The 24,446-nt window shown below is 40.0% G+C and overlaps 1 protein-coding gene across 1 annotated transcript in view; it reads left to right on the top strand.

The window, feature by feature from the left end:
- Positions 1-7,543: 7,543 nt before the first annotated feature.
- The window catches only part of MAS1 (MAS1 proto-oncogene, G protein-coupled receptor), a gene marked incomplete in the record, with an annotated part of 19,458 nt that continues 2,555 nt past the window's right edge, over positions 7,544-24,446 (top strand). Inside the window, 3 exon segments of the mRNA XM_072402260.1 lie at positions 7,544-7,695; positions 22,897-22,967; positions 23,678-24,446. Coding sequence (XP_072258361.1) covers positions 23,716-24,446 — 731 coding nt within the window.

Genomic DNA, 24,446 nt, shown 5'->3' with positions numbered 1-24,446 from the left:
CCTGTATCGATCAAATGTTCGTTCATCGCGCATGCTCAGAACATGCACGATCTGCCGGTCCGGTCGTTCTTTCCAACGACTATCCTCGTTCGTCGGCGATTTTTGGCCAATCGGTCGTTCGTCGTTCGTTCGTGGGTCATTTCCAACGATAAAAATTGGACGTGTGTACGCAGCTTAAGGCTTAGTCACTACCCGTTTTACATGCATTACAATCATCTCCCACTTTTTTAGGTACACCTTGCTAGTACTTTTCCTTTAGAAATTCCAAAATTGCCAGTGCTATAAATTCAATATGGTGCTGGAAACATTTAACATGGATTTTGGTTTACATTGAAATGATAGTATCATGCAGTTGCTGAAGATTAGTCAGCTACACATCCATGATGCGAAGCTCCCGTTCCACCAAATCTCAAGGTGCCCTATTGGATTCAGATCTGACAACTGAAAAGTAGATAAGCAGATAAGTACCTTTGATCATAAAGGGATGGATACAGTCATTAACAATAGTAAGGTAGATTGTGATATTTTAATTATAACCAATTGCCACTAAGGGGGCCAAAGTGTGCCAAGTAAAAATGTCCCCAATACCATTACACCACCGCCATCAACCTGAACTGTTGATAAAAAGCCGGATAAATTCATGGTTTCATTTTGTTGACACCAGATTCTGATCCTTTAATCCTGCTGCTGAAATTGAAACTCCAGGCAAACTGTTTCCAAACGTGTGCTGTCAAATTTTGGTGCGCCTCTGTAAATTGTACCTTTAGGTGCATGTTCTTAGAGTGGCACTTGTGATTTTCTACTGGAGTAGCCATCTGCTTTAGGGTTCAACTTTTTCTGCATTCAGAGATGCTCTTCTGCATACCTTGGTTGTAACAAATGTTACTGTTGAATTTCTCAGCTCAAACCAGTCTGGCCATTCTCCACTGATAATCAATCTGGCCATTTTCACCCAGTGAACTGCTGCTCATTGGATGTTTTTAATTTTTGGACAAGTCTTTGTAAACCCTAGAGATAGAAAGAAAATACATATTAAGATGGGACTTTAAAGACATTGTATACTTAATAACAGATTTAACAGATTTAAATTGAAAATGGCAGCCACTTTAATAATTATACATTAAAAAACACCAAGTTTACATGCTATTAAAAAGAGGAGAAGGCTGCTCTACACTTCAGAGGTGATTCGCTCTGCACTGATTCCTATGCCCACATATTTTCCTTTGCACGTGGAAGTGACTGGGAGTAGGGGTGAGTTATCTTGAATGGGATCATACTCAAACCTATTGACTGTACCCAAATGAATGAATGAGCAAACTCTTTCGTTATACTTGACTGCTTTATTTGATTGGTTTCAATGTATTTTCAGCATTTAGGAAGCAAAGATATGGGGGTTATTTCTATTTTACCTTGACTTTGCTCTATATTACTACATATATCCCGGTGTGAAAACTTTTTTACACTTTGACTCTTTCTTACAATATTGTTGTTTTAATCTTTTGTAATATACTATTCAGGATTTTGTGGTAACCATAAGGTATATTAAGTTGGAGGAATTTTAGGTATATCTGTCACACTTACCTATTCCTCACTAAAATGCAGACGCCTCTCTCCTGCACATGCAGACAGTTCTGATGCTGGGTGTGCCTCTGTTTCCAGGCTTTTCCATCCAATCCACTGGCCAATCAGAAAATAACCTCTTGACCAGCCTTGGCTATTTAGCTAGCTCACACACTGCACTCTGTGTTCGTACAATGTGTCTCCATTGTGCTGAGCCCCTAGTTCTGTTGAGCTAGTTCCTGTTCACCTGGTGCCTAATTCAGTGTTTCCTTTGTCCAGCTCCTTCATTATCCCCTCATTGTCCAGTCTGTTGGTTCCCAGCCAACTTCCCTGTGCTGTTCCAATGTTCCGGTCTGTCTGTGGATATCCCTGAGTCACCTGTGCCTCCTGTTGCATCCAGTGTCTCCTGTGCTCCCTGTGCCCGAAGTGGCCCCTGTGTCACTAGTGTCTGTCTCCTGGAGCCCTGGCAATTGACCCCTGGTGTGTGACCTGACCTCTCTTGCTTGCTGCCTGCCTTGGTACTGTGTTTTGCCCACCTTGGTGTGCCCAAGGACTGCAACCTGGCAGTAACCAGCTGCGTAACATACTTATTATCAGAGACTCTGGAGAAGAAAAGGGCTCACACCACCTCTGTACAAGCCGTAGTGCCCCCAAGTGATCCTGTCTCTCCGCGTAGGACAATATCTTTTTTAAGGGGCTATGCTTATTTAATAAATGACTAAAATGGGCTATTGGTTAATTGTTTGATAGTTAATGTTTAAATTATTCAAAATTTTGGGTATAAATTGCTATATAGGATAAGCCCTCTTTTTGTCTTTGTTCCCTTTTCCTTGTTTGTCCCTACCTATTAATATGACCTATTTTAGACAGTGACAAAGGGATTCTATTTAAGGCTATGAGAGGGTGGATAACCTTGAGTCAGTAGTAGTAGTGTTTAAAAAAAATATAATAATAAAGCAGAAGTTGTTTTCCTCTTCTTCTCTGCTTGAGGTTTTGGATATGAATTGCCATCTCCCTTCTATGTAAAAAATCTTTAAGAGTGGAACTCTACTAATGGAGTCACAATGATCCTTCCAGATATGGTGATGCCTCTTCTTTGATGTTCCTTTTGTGGCGTGCGGTAGGCCAAAAATGTTGAGGCATATGCAGTTGGTAATGTTTTTTTATCACTTAAATAATTGTTTTGAATTGAAATAGCTCAAGTGTCAATTTGTATATATGGATAATTTGTATATATTTGTAGATCTCAAATGCCACCCCTGATGAAGCAGAGTTATTGTTCTTCTGCTAAACTGGCATTTTAAATTTAATTATTTTATTAAGTATATGATGTATTTAAAGTCCCATCTTTATCTATATTTTCTTTTTATTTAATTATTGAGGGATATGACATTAGTGGAGTTAATCCCAAGCTTCTACTAACACCACTCTCTATTTTCATGTAAACCCTAGAGATAGTTATGGATCAAAATCCCAACAGATAAGAAATTCCTGATATACTTAAACCTGACAGTCTGGCATCAAGAACCATGCTACATTCAAAGTCACTTGAATCACTTTCCTTCCCCAATCTGATGCTAGGTCTACATGCCTAAACATATCGAGTAATTATTATTATTATACAGTATTTATATAGCGCCATCATATTACGCAGCGCTGTACAAAGTCTATAGTGTGTCACTAACTGTCCCTCAAAGGAGCTCACAATCTAATGTCCCTACCATAGTCATATGTGATTATTATAGTCTAAGGTCAATTGTTAGGGGGAAGCCAATTAACCTAACTGCATGTTTTTGGGATGTGGGAGGAAACCGGATTTGTAGTAACAAGCAATTGAACAGGTTTACCAAATAAAGTGACAATCACTGTATTATTTAAAAATAAAATCATTTTGTCACAGTTCACAACCTTTTCCTCTCCTCCCCTTGAGAAATGTTCCTAAAAAAACCACATCAGATGTCCAGCCCCAGGAAGCAAGAAAGTCTCTGAAAGATATAAGAAAGTGTCAGGTGGTTTAAATCTCCAACAGAGTTTTGAATGGTCCAGTTTTTTTTGATGATGATAAATGATGAAGACAATTTACGGAAGTGATGATCTCGGAAACTTCCACCTTCTGCTTTTCTTCATTGTTTATGGTTTTCAGATGGGTCCTGAGATCAGTTAATCTGGGAAAACACGTCTGGAGCTGACTTTGATATATTAGGGTAATTATAAAACCCAGAAGCACAATAGTTTTGAATTTCAAAATCCCCTTACTAAGCAGTCTCTGTTTAGTTTTGCTCTTTAGATTTTTGATTGTGTTTGTTTTGAACACCTATCTCAACAAGCTAAATATTTCCCAGAAATGGGTGACACAATGCCAAAACATAACAATATCCTCATTTTCTAAACATTGTGCAACTCAAGGTTGGCTTTCAGAGATGAACTGATTAGTGTACTATAAATATAACCATTTAACTATTGTTTGCACATCATAGTCTGTAATGAACCTTTATTGGTGTTAATACATGAATATTCCCATCCTAAACAAAGTCAGGTAACTGTATCATTCACCTACTGACATCTTATGTGTTACTTTACATGTCTGTAAAACACATCCTGACAACCAAACTACAAATAATCATTTTAAAAAAAAAATATTGTATAGTTTGTAGCTGTAGATAAAAGAGACATGCAACACAGAGCTAGACGCCAGAGACACAGAGCTACCAGGGACAATTCAACTCATGAGCACACGCAGAAGTTATATTATCATTGGCCATCTAATGAGCAAAGAGAAGTCCGCTGTGGGGCTAGTGGAGCCTTCTGAGGTTGTAGAGATACCACGTCCTGGACCTTTCATTATTGCAGGATGGCTGCTCACAGGTAAATCAGGATGTAAGCTATAGTTTAGTTCCACTTTAAATAAGGCGGGGAATGCTTGGAACTTTTGACAATGTTTTTTGATGCTTTCTTCTGCGTTCTGATTCTGAAGGAGCCCATGGTCTGAATTTTGGACTTATATGGAAAAGAATCAATTCACAGATAAAAAAACACAACATGTTTACAATTTCCCCTATCTATCCGAATCATAAAAAAAGGAGCCGCAGTTCCACACGCCTGGCATGGTTTGGATAAATGTGCATTGGTAACAGTCATAACTTTCTTCCAGCCTGCCTTGGCATTGTATTGTTCAGACTTGTGTGTCACATCTGTAATTTCTGTTGTGAAAACAGATGTAATACGCAATAATATACAGTACATGGAAGCAGACAGAATGCAAGCTCAGACTAGTATGTCAGGGAATATCTTATCTTTAACCTGAATCTATTTTTATCTGTGTAGATTAGTTAAGGAAACTCTGATAATGTCTGGAAAAATGTTATTGTATGTTGTTAATGCACAACATGTATTTAGGTATATATGTACTATTTTTTATATGTATAAAAAATACTATATATATAGCTAGGAAATATATTTTTTATTTTTTATGAATCGTAGAGTAGGGATGTGCATAGCATTTTCTAATATTTTTTTCTGAGTTCCAACTTGTTTCTGTTCTGAAATGTAAGGTTTTCTAGAAATGTAGTAAAATCTAAGACGGGATGAGTCTATTAGTCAGATTACATATCTTCTGGGGTCACCGTATTTATTTACAGACTAAGTGCTGAAAACTAAAAGCAAGCACAACTCTCAATAATGAATCATTTCCTGTCCCAATTCTGGCAGATGTATGGGAATTTATAATACATTTACTGCATTGCCTGTGCAGTTATAGTAAATATCATGAGCCGTATTGATGTTGACTCATTTATCATTTATTTAAGTGTGCATGTGTTCACATGTTTATTTTTTCTTCAGCACAGTCTACTTTATAAAGTAATTTAATGTTCAAGTCGTCAATTACCCAAATATATGATCTGCCCTTGCAACGTAAAGAGGCGAAATCCTGTCTTCCCAGCAGTATATACTCATTCTTCTTTTGCATATGTGTTGCTCTGTTTAGCCATCAGGAGAGAAGAATACATACAGTATTTCTGGGTATATGAAATACACCATGTGACAGAGCCTATGCTTGGTCATTTGGTCCAATGCTTTGACATTGGGGCACCAGAAAGTCAACATTTCTATTTGAGACAACAGCAAGTCAAAGCTTATGCAGACATGTTTTCATTGCACAAGTTGCTGAACAAAGTTATGGGCCATTTAAATAAGCCAACCAGCAACATGTTGCCTACGCGATGCTCCTCAGCTGCATGTACTGTATCTGCCACTCAACTCTTGTTTAGAGTATACACAGTGGTGAGGACTGGATATCCGGAGGTGACCAGACGCAACAGAAATTGTCAAACAAATACACACACATTCTATATTACCTGTTTCCTCCATTTAGTTGTTTTAAAAGTTCCACTTGAGTGCATTATGGCAAATATATTTTGCTTTTGTAACACTTGTCTGTATTTGTCTATGGCAAACATGTTGGATATATTTATAAAAAAACAATACACTGATCAGATTAACCAAAATAGTAGCCAAATGTTGTTGATGACTTATTCACTTGGCTTACAAAGTACCTTCGTTGCAAAGTGTAGTTTATTAGAAAAGCCCTGAATTCAGTGATCTTTAGAGCAAAGACCAGTACTGCCTTACTGACCTAAGCCCACGCTGACTGCAAATTCATTAATGTTTTGAGTCATGTTATAAAGCTGAATTCCAGGCACAAAAACTTTAAATATATTCCTCAAAATGATAAAAATCCACTTTGAGAGAACCGAATGCCTTTGCAAACCCAGTTAATACCTTTTAAAGGTAGCAGTGCCATCATTACTTTGCTACATATAGCCTGTGTAGAGAGTGCAGCTACAGCTGGAACCCAACTGGTTCTTCCAAAGCACTCTACCTACAAAAAACCAACATGCTCCTTTTTCTCAATGCTACAACCTAAAAGTGGGCTCTTGGTATCCTCCCTTATGATGCACTTGCACTGCAGTGAATTAATCCTGTGGGTGGGCACAGCATAGAGCAACATAGAGAAGAGATTGGTGAACTAGTATCACAGGGTAAAAGTTTATGGATGTAAGTTCATGTGAACGTGGAGACGTGGTCTGAATTTGGACAGGCTCACAATCTGAAAACGAGAATGTGAACATGCAAGAAAATAGTTAATTTTGGAGCTAGCCGGACCAAAGCAGAATGTGCATTGAAAGATTTGTCATCTTTTGATAGAGTGGCTAGGGTACAGCACCCCTTTCAGTATTTTTGTACCTATATATAACTTGTGTGTTCCCACTGCCCTCCATGTTTCTCCTGATAATGACCATCATCCACTTTCATGGAATAGAAGGAAATGTAATGGGGACCCTTTGGGGACAGTGGGGACTGGTGTAAATAGTGAATACAAATTACCTTGGGGGATATAAACAGCAGAATAAAGCAATCTGATGTTTTAATCTTTCCCTGCTCCATACAAAACAAAGACAGTGGACACAGATTATTTTTGGAACTGAGATTATTTTTAAATACCCTGAATATGAGATAACATAATCCTCACAAAACCCTACCTATAGATAAAGTTTATTTGGGATTCATCTGGTACTGGTACAGACATATTTCCCCACTTTCATCAATACTCTCCAAGCTGCCATATTCCATACGTAATATTTAAGGAGCCAAATGCAAAGCTGATAATCTCTTTTAAGTCTTTAAGTGCTGAATCTAATAAATGAAATTAAGTGGAATTCCTATTGCATATAAAATGATACTGCAAATTACTTGTGATGCAGGCAAACAGATGTTGTAATAGCCCTGAATATGATATGAATGATTCAGAGTAAAAGAGTTTAAGCTTGTACAGTACACACAGGAAGGAGGGGACTCGGAACACAAATAATGTCATTCCAGCCACAGGGGTTGTGTAATACCTGAATAGCATTAATGGTATTAATTTTGTTTTAGTAAGAGTGGGTGTGATATAACCTTACCAACAGAGCACTGTGTACACAACTGTAAACTAAAAGCACTGATACACAGACTAAGATACAGTCAGGACTCCAAGTTTATGGTTTGAAATCCGCTCCTGGATCTGGAAAACATAAACAGATGTACTACATCCCGACCACAAGAAGGAAAAAATGAAACAAGGAAAAGGACAGTAAGGTGAGTTGTCCAACATTACATAATGATATACTTTTAAATAAATATATATATATATATATATAAATATATATATATTGTATATATACCCATACATACATATATATGCATACAGAATTATGTCCATAAGCCCTATGTTAATATGTTAATACTAAAGGGATCTACCCTTTAATAAAAAAAAGGTTAGGTTAATAATTTTGGAAGCAGTGTAAAAGTAGTATTTTGCTAGAAATATAACCAATCCAGCTATATTTTGTTCATTGCCAAAAATGTGCATTTAAATATTAGGTACTCTTGTATGATAGTAATCAATACAGTCTTTAGGCTTCACATAGGGTATACAAAACACTACAGCAGATGAGCACATTGCACTGACAAATAAGATCATCATGTAGGTTGAAAGTGTTTATTTGTAGATCATTGTTCTGTAGTGTATGACATAGGTTCAATATGATCAGAAAAAATACCTAGCAGGAATTGAGTTGGGCATGTGTTGTCATTGTTGAGTGACAAAATGATTTTTTAACAGCTAAATGACAATCAGCAGTCTGTGGGAACCACAACTACCATAACCTTTACTATATACCATAACGTAACATATTTTGTGCTATGATCATTTATTACTCAATAATACAGTCATATCTATCATTTTTGAAAGTGACTTTTTAAGAAAACTTAGCCTTTCAAATACTTTTGGCTTAACACGTGAAAGTGATAACTATGGACAATATCAAAAATTACAGATATGTGCCACCTGCAATAGTTTTAATACTTTTTGTTTTTGCTGGTAGATTATTTTCTATTGTTTGTAACAGCAGTTTGTTTGATTTGTTTAGTTTATTTTAATTGTTCATAATTGTAACAACTTATTACAATATACGTTTATTTTGCCTATGAAACCCCTGCTTTACTCTCTTCTTTTACCAATCTGTTTAGCTGTGTTTAGCAGTCAAATCACCGCTAGGTTGTTACCCTGTGGACAGCGTAGTTGTAGCTAGATTCAGAGGTGTACCTAGCTGCTGCATGATGTACGCAAGATCTGCACAAATATTCAATTGAAAAATCCCCTTTGCAAAAAGCACAGTGACCTTTAATATTGCCTCTGGATGAACTTTAAGTAAGTGTAAAGCAAACGTATTTTCCACTTACTGTAACAGATTGACAATGCCGTTTGTTCACTTAATTTAATCCCAACTCTTTCTAAGCATTTGCAGCAATGTTTTACTACTAAGTGTTGTTTAAAACCATTCTCCATGTTCTCCAGTAGCAAGTCTCAGCCAAAGTGATGTTTTAAAAGGGTACTTGGATTTGTCCAAAGGTATAAAAACTCCATAGCGGGATGGAGAGCGGAGAGGGATGCAGTAAATGTGCTGTCCATCTGCTGATCTTCCAAGGATACCAAAAGTGTTCAGCTGATCAGGCTGGAGGAGAACCTGAACAAGCACAGCCTAAAAAAGGCATATTGGATTAAAGGTTTATTATGATCCCGGGGTAATTACAGGGATTTAGCGCCTGCACAATGCTATCATATTGGGGCTATTGAGTTTTAACATTTTTAAAAGACCCCCTGGAATCCATGTGGCCATACAAACATAGACATGTGCAATGGATATATATATATCATCATTAAAATGACAACAGACACTCTCTGTATATCCGCTGCGAAATTAATATTCTCCCTTTGGCAATAACCCCACCCATAATATATGACTAATGCTGCTGTATGGAAGGGCTGATAAACACAGCCTGATTCATCTATATTCTGGAAGTATACTCCCTATCACTGACAGCATATTCAAGTTGGATTTTTTAACATCTACAGCTGTTTTGGATGGTTTTGTCTTCAGATTATGTCATACCTTCAGACATTTGGAAATAACGAAGACACTTTTTAGCTGAAAGTATTTAGGTAAATGACCCACATCTTATCTTGATCTTATTTTGTGGACCATAAAAAAAAAAGAAATAGACAAAAAATGATTGGTTGAACTAACAGGTGCTTTTCCTCATACTACATTTATTTTTTTAGCTTTACAAAAGTGTAATAATATTGAGGATGGATAAAAGGTTAAATGCAATATTACACTTTTAATTAGTCAAATAATGCATTTTACATCAACTCAAGTAAGGAAAAATTAAGGAGGAAAGAGGAACTTGGTTGTGAAGGAGGGACAGCCCCTCTAAGTCAGGCACTGATGGAAGGTGTGACATGCTGATTCTCTGTAAGTGGTCCACAGTCCCACACAAGTTAGGACAATCTCGATCACGTTGTCAATAAAAAGGTTGAAGGTTTCCCAAGGTTATTTGTAAATAATACTGATCATATAGATCATATAGTCCCTTAGGACTGTTCCTTAAAGCCACATATGGATGTCAGATGTCAGTACATTTGTAATATAAGGATAATAGGAGGACATTGTTCAAACCTTTTGATAAGTCAGGAGTTGATCAGGCTGTCCTTCGTCGGTTGCCAGTGGCAAGATTTAAACCAGTACACCTTTCATGTTTTCTTTGCTGTAGTGAAAGTCAAGAATTTACTAAAGCTATATAAGCTCTTCAGATGGAAAAATGAACTATCATCTTACAAGGGGTATTTTTTATTTAGCTTAGCAAAAGACATAAAGCTCTACTGACTCCAACCTCCAATCACGTGCAAGAAAGAAAAAATTGTTGCAAAGTGAACTATCGCCACATTTATTAATTTAAATCAGCTATTCCTTGAAAGATTATATTTCATCCTTGGTAAATTCCTTTAGTAAATTTTTCCTATAAAGTTGAACATCTGCTCATTTAAAAAGTTTGTGTAATGACCAATGAGCCTAACATCTGATATGTGTACCATAACTGATGGTGAGGTTTTAGTTTTTTTATCATTGACATTTTAAAAAATATGGGTATTTTTTTTACCATATTGAACTTATTTGTCTATTAATTGATAAAAACAAAGATTTTTATCTTTGGTAGATTGAATTGTGTTTACTGGCTTCATTGCGGATTTGCAGATGGAACATTTTATTGAGTACAGAGACCGCACTTAGTAGTGATCCATAAATGATTTTTGATAAGCTACTTAATATGCCGCGAATGGTACAAAGTGCACTGTAATATATACCACATGCAGATGTGTTCCTTTTTTATCTGTCTTTTACAACCTATTGTTCATTCTGAAATCTATCATCCTGCTGAGAGAGAATGGTATATTTGGTGTATATATTGTATATTTATTTGTATTATATTGTTATAACCTATTTAGGCATTATGTATTTACTTAGTGCTGACATATTACACAGCATTTTCCAAAGCCATCGTTATGTCACTCAATGTGCCTCTAAGGGGCTCACAATCAAATGTCTCTACCATAGTCATATGCCAATAATACAGTTTTAGGTAAATTTTGAGTGAAAGCCAATTAACTTAACTGCATGTTTTTGGGATGTGGCAGAAAACCCACACAAACACATGAGAGCATACAAACTCCTTGTGATACTGCAAACCAGGGACCCAGAGCTGCAAAGACATGGGTGCTAGCCAATGAGCCAACCATGCTGCTCACAGTACCAGTCAAATATTTTGGCAGACTTCCTTTAATATTGAATTCTACAATATAGAAAATATTAACAATAAAGAAAAACGATTAAATGAGAATGTGTGTCCAAACTTTTCACTGGTATTGTATGTATATTAATATATATATATATATATATATACATATATATATATTGTGAGGAGTTTCGCTCAGGATCGCCTTTGCTGGGGTCAAAGGACACTTGACCTTGGTTCGGGGTAATAACACTTGCAAAAAGCGTTAAACCCGAACTTTTCTCAGGTGGTTAAACAAACGTTGTATTGCAATCCGATTGTCATACATTGTATGACAATCGGATTACAATTGTAAGAATATACTCACCCGGACCCCACAGCTCCTCCGGACACGTCCGTCCTCTTCTGTCTTCTCCCAGCGAGAGCAGTGACGATGTCCGGGGTTTCCCGGTGACGTCGCTGCATGCGTCGGTGTGGGAGGCGGGGCAGGAAATTCAAATGACTTTGTATTGAACTCAATACAAAAAAGCTGTATTGAGTCCAATACAAAGAAATCTTTATATAATATATATATATAATTGTATTATATATATATTATATAGGCTACTGTACATATACATTACATTATACCCTTGTTCGGACATATTTCTGTAAGTTACAGGTCTACAATTTAAAAAAAAAATTTCATGAAAAACAGTGTACCGCTTTTGGTACAGAAATCTAGACATCAGTGTAACGCCCAGGTGGTTAAAGGTTGCGGATAAAATAACAAAAAATAGCAAACGAAAACCTTGCCTGTCCGGCTCTTACTAAACATCAGACTTTCCTGTCTATCAGCTGGAGGGCTTCTCCCTGTCAGCTCCAAACAAAGCTTGTAGCAACCTTCCACTCACTTTTGAGCTCACTCACACCAACTGACTTGAGCTCAATCACCCAGACCGACTTTCTGAGTCTCTCCGCAGAGCCCCTCACAGACCGACTGTCTGTGTCTCCAAACAGAGCTCTCTTACTCACAGTCCACCTGGCTGTGTCTCTCTAAGCCAGGCTGAGCCTGCACAGATCCCTATCTGTGTCTCTCCAAATTAGGCTCCTGACTGAGCTCCTGGCTCTAGGTTATATCCCCACCCTCAGTGCTGCTTCATTAATTACCTCGCAGGTGAGGAATCTTGGGCAAATATACCTCACATAAAAGAGGAATCCTGGGCAAATAAATCTCCCTTCCACCTCCAATCCTTCATTGGTGTCACATAATATATATATATATATATATATATATATATATATATATATAAAGCCATGCAGCCCTACAAAACAGTACAACTACTAGATGCATCCAACATTTATACAAAAAAATCCTTTTTTTTTCATTTCTAGTTCATTAGAAAATAAGCCCATGTTCCATTCCTGCTCAAAAATCTTAAAGCAAACCTTCAGGCTAAAATAAATGGCACATATTATCAGCTATGTTTTTATTGATACAGCATTCATTGTAATAGGAGGAAAGACCAGAGCAACAGAACAATGAATAACATAGTAATAGCACTTCCAAACCCTTCGGTGGCTATTGCTCCTGGTATTTGGGTGGGAATGTCAGACAGGAGCCTGGCTCCACACTAAATTCATAAAAGAAAGCCAAGTGCACATTAGGACTTCTAGTATGGTAATATTATTCCACACAGCCCACCTGGGATTCCCTTCATTGATGGGTTTTGCTCAAGGTTAAGCTAAACCATAGTAACTATTAAGTCTCTTGTTTGGTGAAACCTTTGCAAGAGATGAGGCTTTGCTTTGCATGTGTCTGGAACAATAATGTTTTATCATAACATTGAAATGCTCAGTGTACCTACAGAGAACTTAGCTCATTGGTTTACTGCTACCTCTTTTACAGTAGGCCTGGAGCAGGACAATAAGAAATGGGCGGAGGGCTTCATAACAGGGATGAGAAAGAAAAGTACAGGACAAAATGAGTAATATGACTAGGGGGGTGGTCAAGCAGCATGGGGTGATTAGGTGGGGTCAAGTAGGGAGGGGGGGGGGGTCAAAGGCGAAGGAGTAAAATGAGCTGTAAAGGGGGTGGGAAGTCAGTTTGAAGAAGAGGAGATAAGAAAAGTTGACCACCCGCCCTCCCTTCTGTTTCTTAGTTTGTGGCTGTGATGGTATGGGACTTGTCATAAAGCTGGGACAGTTTTGTCATGGCAACGGAGGGGTTGCAGGTTGAAAATTGGGGGAAGGATAGGTGAAGCAACAAAGGGGGTGGAACTCATCAGAGGTATGGAGTTCCTGTTGAGGTGGAGCCTCAGGTGACACTTGGTTGTCAGGGGGGCCAAGGGGAGCTGTGGATTCAGGTACCATTGTCCCTGAGCCAGTGTGGTAGCAGCTGGGGGCCAGGAAACAGAAGTATCCACAGGAAAACAATCTGGTTGGGGTGATAGTAATTTACAGGGACCTGCAACTCTATGGTAAATAAACGTTTACAATATGTTGTAATTGTTATAGGAGACTTTTTATGATTAATACAAGGCTGCTATAGCCCATTTAATCTAAACAATTGCTTGTGGTTATTTATTAAAGGAGTATGAAGGTGGGGTAGTAGGTGTATTGGTATGGGATTTTCATCTTTTCTACCCTAGTGATGTCCAGTGACAGGCTGTGATTAGACCTAAACATTTTACTAATTCACAGGGAACCCAGTCTTCTTCCATGACAGATAAGGCTGTGCTGTGTGGCACAATTGTGAAAATCAAAGCACTAGATAGAGAGCAATACACATTTTGGCAAGTAAAAGAGCTATGTATTTCATATCTGTATCGGACTATTTGCCTGTAGATCAAAGTTAACTGCAAAATAATATAATACCGTTGGATTTTTTTTTTTTATATATATAAAGTCCCCATGCATATAGTAAGAAAAGACTTTGTAAATAAGGATATTTTTTGCTTTAACACCAAATAAAAAGTTATTCCCAACTACCTATTAAAGTCTAAGTCTAAAGTCTAAGCATTTATGCTGGTATCATTGTGCAGGCATTGTCCACTGTTTACACTATTAAGAAGATGATATATATGTATATATTTATTTATTTATAGCAAATCCAAAAAGGTGCCGGAAATATAATAGAAGACATCATGAGCAACATAGTGCTTCAACTCCAAAGTGCTCCAAACTAAATATTGTCCGGTTCAGGTTAAAATTTACTTTAACTGAACCCTTTTTGAAATATGTAGCATAATGGGCCTGCTTCTTTTTTAAAGCTCTTCAAGGCTGAAGAAGATACACTTTCTTCAATTAAGCTGGGTGATCCAGCAAACCTGGAATGCATTTGGTCCAGGATTGAAAACATTTGCTAGCAAATTACTTTTAACAAATCCATACCAGGTTAGCTGCATCACCCAGCTTTACTAATGAAAGTGAATCCTCTCCAGGATTCAGGAGCATTAATAAATCATGCCCAATGTCTCAGCTACAGCAACATAATGTGATCTGGTCAATACAGCAGCAATCATGAATGCACAGCTGTAATTATTTAAATATTCCCATTCATGAATCCTAATATGAGCAACAAATCCTTGTTTACATGCACCAGTATACCATGGAAGTTCTATAGATTTATTGGATGATTGATAATGGCTCATCAGCTCAATAAACCGGAAGGAGAGGTGGATGGAAATGATGAAGTTAGTTTCAGGTCACATATAAAACATTTGTTGTTCTCAGTCCTAAATTAAACAAACAAATGTGAAAAGTGTAATGAAGTGGAGATGGGTGAATAGCTTTTATTTGTAGAAGCATTAGCTGTAGTTAGTCATAGTCCAATCTGTAACTCAGAGTGTAGGACTGTAAACAGGTAATAAATGTATCATCCAGAAGTAAATAGGAGAGAGATTATTGTAAATTGCCAGTAACCATATCACTCACAGCCAACATAGATATTACCAACACGTTCTGACTTGATACAAAGTAAATACAAGAGATCTGTGGCTTGATGTTCCATTGTTTTAAAATGAAAAAATAATATTACTAAACCAAACCCAACAAAAAAGAAATATAACTCAACCTAAGTGGTAAACTGAAGTTTATTTACCCTTTCCTGGTCTCTCTCTCTTTATCAATGAGCTAATTTTATTTTTGTAAAAAAGCGTTACCTTTTTGTGGCATATTCTATTTTGGAGTCAGTAGTGTAATCACTGGGTCTAAATGTTATTTTGTACATTGCAGCCAGATTGTGGCTCTAGGGAGGGGATTGCAGGGTGCTATACATAGCTTTAGGAAAACATCACAGCATCCTGGCTCAGGAGTCTTTTCATCATTTCTCAGCTTTGATCCCAACAATGAGCTGACTGTTGGGAGAAGTCATGCAAACATTAAAATGTATTGGTGGGTATCAGTATGGAGGAGTGATCATCCTTTGTATGCAGATTATCCTAGGTTATACGCACATGTAATGCTGAGCCTTCAAGAAAAAAATGCAGAAAATGAAAGGGTTGGGCCAGGAAGAAATAAGGCTGGGGAGTAAAGGATTAGACGATGTTGGGCATCTTCGAGCCAACAAAATGCGGCTGGCTCTATCTGATCCGGTTTTAATACTCGCTGTGAGAATATCAAAGTGTGCAGTGAAATCAGCAAGACTGGGTTAAATAGGAAATAGGTGTTGGAATTTCTAGCTGGCATCATGACCTGGATGACATGTGTTAGGAATGCCACCCATAAAGTTGTGGAGAAGTAGCATGGTGACATTAGGCAAAAGGATTGAGGACCAGAGACGGAGCGCGGGTCAGCGAGAGCAGTAGCAGTGTGTGGCCTCTGGTCAGCTATCGCCAGGCAGACTGCATTGGTAAGTGTAGTGGGGAGCTGGGTGTAGTGCATCATCAATGCCACCCAGAAGTGAACAATTTTAGTAAATGGAATACTGACAGGCGGCAGCTAGAGCTGGGTGTAGTGCATCGTGAATGCCACCCAGATGTGTGTACTACAATTTTAGTGAATGGAGTACTGACAGGTGGCAGCAACAGAAGAAGGAGGAGGTGTTGGGCCCTAGGAGGGAGCGTGGACCGCAATTGTAACTGGCATCTAGAGCTGGGTGTAGTGCATCATCAATGCCACACAGAAGTGTGTATTCAAATTTTAGTGAATGAAGTACTGACAGGCCGCAGCGGCAGCAGGAGGAGGCAGTGGCCCCCTAGACAGAGCATGGACCACATTGGTAACTGGCATTTAGAGCTGGGTGTAGTACATCTACAATGCCACCCTGAAGAGTGTAATACAATTTTAGTGAATGGAGTACTGACAGGTGGCAGCAGCAGGAGGAGGAAGTGGGCCCTGAGACAGAGCATGGAACGCATTGGTAAATGGCATTTAGAGCTGGGGGTAGTGCATCGTCAATGCCACCCAGAAGTGTGTAATACAAATATCTGAAATTTGTGAAATAAACGTAAGAGGGCAAAACCAAGATGTTTTGTGTGCCAGCACTGTTGCTGTGGTCTGTGGTATCGGAAGTGGTAGGAAGGTAGACGATATTGCTAGTTTGCATAAATGCCAACCCTCAATCTTACAATGCTGAAAAATTAGGCAATGGTACCTATCAGTGTGGCAGTACTGAGGGGTTTTCATCTGCAGTTTGTTGGCCTCCTGGAAACAGCAGAAATTTAAAGTATATTGCTAGCTGGCACAATGGCAAGCATGACATTGGCGATGAATGCCACCCCTGTACGTTGCGATAACTAGCAGAAAAAAATTTAACGGAGGCTGGCTCAGTGTGTTGGTGTTAGCCAGTCACAGACTCAGCACAGGAGTAGGAGTGTGGGTCCACGGAGACATCTTGGTTGGCCAGTGAGACCTTGTGTCAGTCAATCAGTGACATTTGCAGTGGGGGTACGATAGTTGTTTGTAACCCACCTTTCGTTCATTTTCAAAAAGGTGAGACAATTGACATTTTCCGGTGACAGTCGTGATCGGTTCTCCGTCACCACTCCGCAAGCGGCGCTGAAGGTTCTTTCAGACAGAACACTGGATGCCAGGCACGAAAGAAGCTGATGGCATACTGTGCCAAATGCAGGCAGATTTCAAGCCTGTTGACCCAAAAATTAATGGCGTCACTACTGTCAGGACAGGCATCCTCCTCATAACTGCTGTCGTCAACACCACCACTACCAGCCAGAAAAGAGCCAACGTAATCAAGCACCATGCGCTTCATCTGTTCTCAATGGTTATGCCCCCCATAACTTGTTAGAGGTGGCCGCATCAAGTTTCGCCAGGCATCCAGAAAATCCTCCCTGCCTTTGCTTAGACTTTTGGATGTGTGCAGCCTGCTGCTGCTGCTGCTACTGTAGGATACGGTGGAGGCAGTGTCAACCTGAGCTCCCTGTGTGGAATGTGGTGCGCGGAACTCCTTACACAGCTGGTTGCAAAGTAGTCTGCTCAGGCGGGCCACCTTTTCTTTCTCTTGCCCCTCATTGGGTAGAAACTGTGACATTTTGTCTTTGTAGCGGAGATCCAGAAGGGTCGCCAGCCAGTAATCATCCCGGTTTTTGATGCTGCAAATGCTGGGGTCCCTCCGTAGGCATCGCAACATGTGGACACACATATAAAAGAGGGGTTTCCTGGGTTCATCCTCCTCTTGTCCCTCAGTAGGCGTCAAAATATCTTTTTCCTTATCACGCACCTCCTGCTCTTTAAGCTGCAGCAGTTCCTGTTGTTCCATTGCCCGCACAATTCCTGAAATGTGACAGCACAAATGTGGGTTGGACGGGTCCTGTCCAGCAGCCCCAACATGGTCTCCCTCATCATCATTATCATAATCATCTTCCTCCTCCTCTTCCTCTTGGAAATCCTGATGCTGGCCAGTGTCCCTTCTTGCTCCTCCTGATGCTGGCTGTGCGCTATGGAGTTTAAAGTCACCCTCATCCTCCTTCCTGCTTTCTTCCCCTCCTCTCCCACTGCCACTTTCAATCAGGCCACACAGGGTATTATCAAGCAGAAAGATGATGGGTGTGATGTTGTTCCAACCTGACCGCTTGTGACGTTTGTGGCCTGCTAAAAGGGGGCCAGTACTTTGCACAGCATCTCCATCTGCAGCCACTGGTAAAGTGTATAGTTCAGTTGTGTGGCTGCACCAAGGGCCCCGCCGCCTCCAAGCACCACACTGACCAAGTAAAGGCAGATGGCTAGCTTTTGCTCACACAGACGCTGGAGCATGTGCAGGGTAGAGTTCCATCTAGTCACAGTGTCACAAATCAGTCTGTGCCATGGCAGCTTCTGTTGGCACTGGATCTTGCTAAGCGCTGCAGCGGCAGTAGGGGATCAGCTTACAAGGCTGCAGATGGAGCGAGCCTGTCTCAGTAAGTGCTCCAGTCCTGGGTATGTGCGGAGGAACTTCTGCACCACCAGGTTCTGTAAGTGGACAAAGCAGGGCACATGTGTTTTACGGCCCATGCGCAGCGCAGCCACAAGGTTGGCCCCATTGTCGCATACTACGTTGCCTGTTGTGAGCCGGGAGGGCGTCAGCTAAGCCTCAACCTCTCTGTGCAAAGCAGACGAAGAGTTCTCCGGCGGTGTGACTTTTCTCCCCAAGGACACCAGTTTCACCACTGCCTGACAATGCGTGTGCCTAAGGGAGCCGTAGTGGTGTACCTGCTTAACCACAGTGTCTTCCACTGCTGGCCTTTGAGGAGGAGTATCAAAGAGAGGGGGGTTGATGGTAGAAGGAATGGAGAAGGAGGAATAAGAGGACAGGAATGGCCCATGGTTTGCCACCACACCCCTCGGCGGGGGTACCAGGTGCTGTAATGCCCCTTGCAGACTACCACCCACTGAGCTATGCAAGGCCACCCAGTGAGCGGTGAAGGACAGGTAGCGTCCCACTCTGTGCCTGGTTGTCCAGCTGTCCATGGTGACGTGGATTTGGCTAGACTCAAGAATGCCAATGCCCGGGAGAGGTTACCTATTACATGTGCATGTAAACTGGGTACAGCTGTGTTGGAGAAGTAATGCCTACTTGGTATATTCCACCACTGCTCGGCACAGGCCATCAGGTCACAGAAGGGAGCCGAGTCCACAATGCTGTACGGCAGTAGCTGCAAGGCCAAAAGTTTGGCTAGACGCAAATTGAGTTCAGTGACTCTTTTGTTAGTTGGGCCCATAGCCTGATGCCTTGTGCAAAACTCCGGTAGAGTGGGCTGAAGGGGCTGGGAGCTAGGGGAGCTGAAGGGACCACTGGAGTACCCATCTTGCGGTGACAAACGTCACTTGACGCCACGAAACCTGCGGGCAGAAGCTGATACTTCCTCGCCGCTAAAAGTCTGGCTGCCACCAACCTCCTGAGACGTACTAACAATGACAGTTGGAGGTGGACAAGGAGTCAATGGAGGTGGAAGAAGAGACGATGATATGGTTGCACCTTCTTCAAGAGAAAGCAAATACTGCTCCTACTTTGGTTTGTGGTTCTTGCGCATGTGAGAAAGCAGGGATGTTGTACCTAAATGTGATCCAGCCTGTCCTCTGCGGATCTGCCTGTGGCACAGGATGCAGATTGCTACGCACTTGTCATCATCTTTCAGCGTGCAAAAGGACCACCCTGAAGAGGTGCGTGCAACCACTCTGCTGCTCTTTTTCTTTGCCTGCCTCTGCCTCGGCTGCGTTCCCTGCGTCGGCTCCATCTCCCCCACGGTCACATCATCTCTGACTGTTCCCCTGCATTTGCCCACTCTTCTCTTCTTTGGGACTCACATGAGGCAGATTTGCAGCCCTTTCCATCGCCAGTCTGTTGCTGCTGCCTTTCCTCTACGTCTGCTTCGGAACTGCTGCTAGCCCTTACACGTACCGGTGGTTCCCAGGTGACATCACAGTCATCATCATCCTCATTTTCATCTAAACCAACCTCTGAAAATGCAGCCACTGATCCAGAACGCTGGCCCAGCAAGTCCTGACCACACTCTCCAAGGGTCTCAAAGTCTGCCTTTGAACTTAGCACTGACAGATCCTCAGGCTGTTCATCAAACAACATGGGAGAGTCATCGGGCGGTACAGGCCCATTAGCCACGCTAATATCTGTGTTTGCTCCTGTCACGGCTGTGCTGGTTCCTGCTTCTGCTGCTGAAGAAGAGCCTGCTGCACTTGAGGCCCCTGAAACCCAATCCACAATCCTCCCCACATGACATGGCTGTATGATTGTAATCTGCCCCCTCAATACATCTAGCAGTTTACTGGTGCTCGGCACACATCTCAGACCTGTTTGACAACTTGTGTTGCTGCCTCCAACAGTTTGCTGCTGTCCTATAGTGGCGGACTACTGGGGAGTATGCCTCTGCCAGATGCGGCAGGTCGCCTAACGCCATGCCTTCCCTGGGTCTACCTCTCATCTTTTACTTATGTGGGCAAAAATGCAACTGTACCAAACGGTTTCTTTGATAAATAGGAACAGGTATCAAACACTAAAATATCTGTATTTATTTTAAAGTAGGACAGAAATTTCACTGTTCCAAATGGTCTTCTTTGGTAATCAGGAAAAGGTATCAATCACTAAAATATCTGTATTTTAGTGAATGTACAGTGTGAAAAAAGATTACTAACAGTGACTTCATTAGTACACAATATAGATTACACTAAATGTGCTGACTATTTAACAAAACTAAGATTTACAAATCCCACTCGCTCGTCTCTAGTTCCTACCAGCAAAGCTTGTTTGTGGGCGTGTGCTGAGAACAATTAAACCATTTCTGTGCTGCTTTGGATTGTTAAACCTAAAATTATTTTCCAAAATGTGAGCATTGGCCTTTTCAACTTAAGTTTAGGGTCCTTAAAAAAAAAAGTAGAAAAATTTTAAAAAGTTCAAATGTACAAAGTTATGCAATTGCTTTGCACCAAACCTGTGAAGATAGAAAAACAGAAGCTGCCATTTGTTTTTCATATTGCACATTCTGAGGCTGTAATCTTTTCCTTCCTTCACTAATTACTAAGTCGCTGACCTGGAACGAGCATGAGCAAAGAAAGTGTCATAGGTACATCTTTGTTCCATATCAGTGAGTGACTAACCAAGTTTTAGAGTAAGGAACTTGATGAGTTCCAAAACTGTAACTTTTACAAACAAGACTGCAATGTTAGAACCCACATTTCAGTCCTATCCTGAGATATTATTTAAGCTGCCTTTTTTTTTAACTGGTCCTTAAATATTCTTCTTGCCTGGTTGGTGTTCTGATCCTTGGCCTTTATTAACGTCTATATCAATGACCCAGAACAAGGATGCAGCTCAGGTGTTCGGGTATTTGGAGCACAACGTATTACTCCGTTATCAGCATTTCAGGTTTGTGACCGAAATTACTAAAACCAAAAGTTCAGCTTAACATCCAAGCAATTAGCATTCTTTACAATAAGCTAACAATGGCAGTTCACAAAATTTGTCAGTATAGGTCCACTTTAAGTTTGGTAGGTTGGCATATCATGTGTCACAAATTGGCACCCTGTACACAATGGAAATAATGGTTTAGTATTGCAAAACGTTGGCTACTGGTTTAGGTTGTGATGTAGGTAACGTCTTGAGAAGAACAGAAGAATGCTTTCTGAACTTCTACTTTTTATGTCCTATTTTTTTTATTTTATAGCCAATAAGTGTGGACTACTAGGTGTTATGCATACTTTTAGATTTTGTTGTTTCATTCTGCCTAGAACCAAACAGACTTTCTTTTACAAATAATTACTTGGTTCCAAAAATTCACATGAAAGCCATACTCATGGCAACCTCAAGCAGTTGCTTGGCGAACGGCGTTGGACAGCTAAAGGAATGAATAGGGTCAACACATGCAATCAGATGTATTTTTTGGGTTAATACTGTACAGCTCCAAATGGGCGTGCATAATGAAGATGGCTGCATCAGGACTGAGGGTAAATAAAACACCTACTGGGTAGAAAGGTTAATGGCTTAAAGCCTCACGGTGCGGTGGCTAAGAGGTTAGCACTCTGGCCTTTGCAGCATTAGGTCCCAGGTTCGAGTGTCAGCCAGGGCGCTATCTGCATTGTATTTGCAGGTTTCCCCTGTGTTTGTGTGGGTTTCCTCCAGGTACTTCAGTTTCCTCCCACATTCCAAAAACATGCAAGCAGTTTGGTTAATTGGCATCCCTTAAAAAAAATTGACCTTAGACTGTGTTAATAACATAGGACTATGGTAAGGGCATTAGATTGTGAGCTCCTTTGAGGGACATGACTATCGACTGTGTAATATGTCAGCGCTATATAAATACTAGCTAACATTTTTAGGATAATTTAATGCAAATAGTAAGTTGGGTAGGGTCTAGTTTTGTAGTTTTGTTTTGAGTGCCAGTCTCTGTACACCTTTAGAGTATCCCAGGTTCCCCCACTTAGCAGACTAGTTCCTTTTTAATAAATGTCCTCCAACCAACAGGAGCATAGTGGTCAAATAATAATTGGTTTAGAGAATCATTAAAATAATTCAGAAGCTACAGGAAGCTTTGGATTTTAAAACAGAAGACTCAACACTGTCCCCAGTACACTTTTTTTTCAAGAATCATGATATTTTTAAAAATTGAATGTATTCATATGAATTAAACAACAATTTTCATTTATTATATGCGGGTAATGTTTTATTAGGATTTTTTAAAGTTTTCATAGACAATCATTATTTTTGTAAACTGACCAATTATTGTCCTCTTTTTTTAGTGAGTTTGCTTTACATGGAAATTGTCACTGCAGATTCATCCTAAAGAAGCCTCAGGACATTTCCAGATTTGGTAAGATTATTTTTGGAAGTGGAAGAGAATAATCACTGGAGAGGGGGCAGCAGACATTATTCTAAAGATCAGGTGGACAGGAATGGAAGTAGAGGAGAATGTGACAGATAGAAGAAGAATAGGGAAGGTGTGTAATGGATGGTAGGGATGGAAAAATTATAAATATCAGTTTGCCAGTCAGTTAAAGGTCGATACAGAAAAAACTTTTTGAGGATTAGAAGAGATGGCGCAAGGGTATAGAGCATACAGCCTGCCACATAGAGCACAGGGACAGAAGTCAGCATAAGGGAATAGAACTAGCAGAATGGAAGGGTACTGTTTGCATTACAGATTTAGGTAAGAAAGAATCAGCACACAGATTGAGAGAAAAGAAGACACACTGAATTGATAATATGCTTTCTTTTTTAGTTTATTCACTACTTTAATATTCAATACTATAATTTAAATAGATTTCAGATTCAGGTTAAAATGAAAAATTAAATCAGCAGAAAGTTTATCCTTTACAAAACTTTGTTAATATGACCAAGATATGTCCAAGACAGCAAAAAAAGAGATATATCCTTAACAGTACACAGAAACAGACACAAATAATGACAACTGTATTAACCATTGCCTACTCTAACCAAATCTGAATAAAGTTTTTGATGTATATACATATGTATTTTTGCAACAAAAAAAAAACAAATTGTTTCTCTCTTTTTTTTTTGTAGGAGCTTGTAAGAGAATTTCTTCTGTGAATCCAGCCATTATGGCCCAAGTGGGAAATGGCTCAGCAAACAGCACCCAAACAACCGATTCAAGTATCATAGTGACATATTCTGTGGTCGCTAGCTTTGCTGCTCTTCTCTGCATATTTGGATTGTTAGGAAATGCAGTTGTTATATGGATTCTGTCATTTAGGTTAAAGAGGACCAAGTACACCGTGTATATTCTCAACCTCGGCATTGCTGACTTTATTTACCTACTGTTTGTTGCTGTTGTGATGCTTCTAATGGTTTCTCAAATGGTGCGTGGCCAATATCACAGTGCGACATTGCTGTTTGCTCTAGAAATAATGTATGACTTTGGATATGCAGCAAGCATGCTCTTTCTCACTGCAATAAGTGTTGAGAGGTGCCTTTCTGTCCTCTTTCCTATATGGTATAAATGTTACCGGCCCAAGCATTTATCATCTTTCTCCTGTGGTTTCATCTGGATGTTGGCTGTCCTCTTGTCCCTCCTTGATAATTTTGTCTGTCCTGCAAATTCCTTTATGACCATGACTAAGGAATGCACAGGAGTCCAAGTGTTTTCCACTGTCCTTACATTTGTTTTCATCATTCCTTTGATGCTCTTGTCCAGTTTTATCTTAATCTATGTTGTAAAATCTACATCCAAGAAATCACGACCTCCAAAAATTTACGTAGCCATAATACTCACTGTTATGGTTTTCCTCATCTCTGTGGCACCAATCAGATTGCTATGGTCTTTACTCTACTT

The sequence above is a fragment of the Pyxicephalus adspersus genome, chromosome 2 (genome assembly GCF_032062135.1).
Source record: "Pyxicephalus adspersus chromosome 2, UCB_Pads_2.0, whole genome shotgun sequence".
NCBI lineage: Eukaryota > Metazoa > Chordata > Amphibia > Anura > Pyxicephalidae > Pyxicephalus > Pyxicephalus adspersus.
The sequence above is the reverse complement of the archived record's forward strand: the minus strand, read 5'-3'. Positions and strand labels throughout refer to the sequence as shown.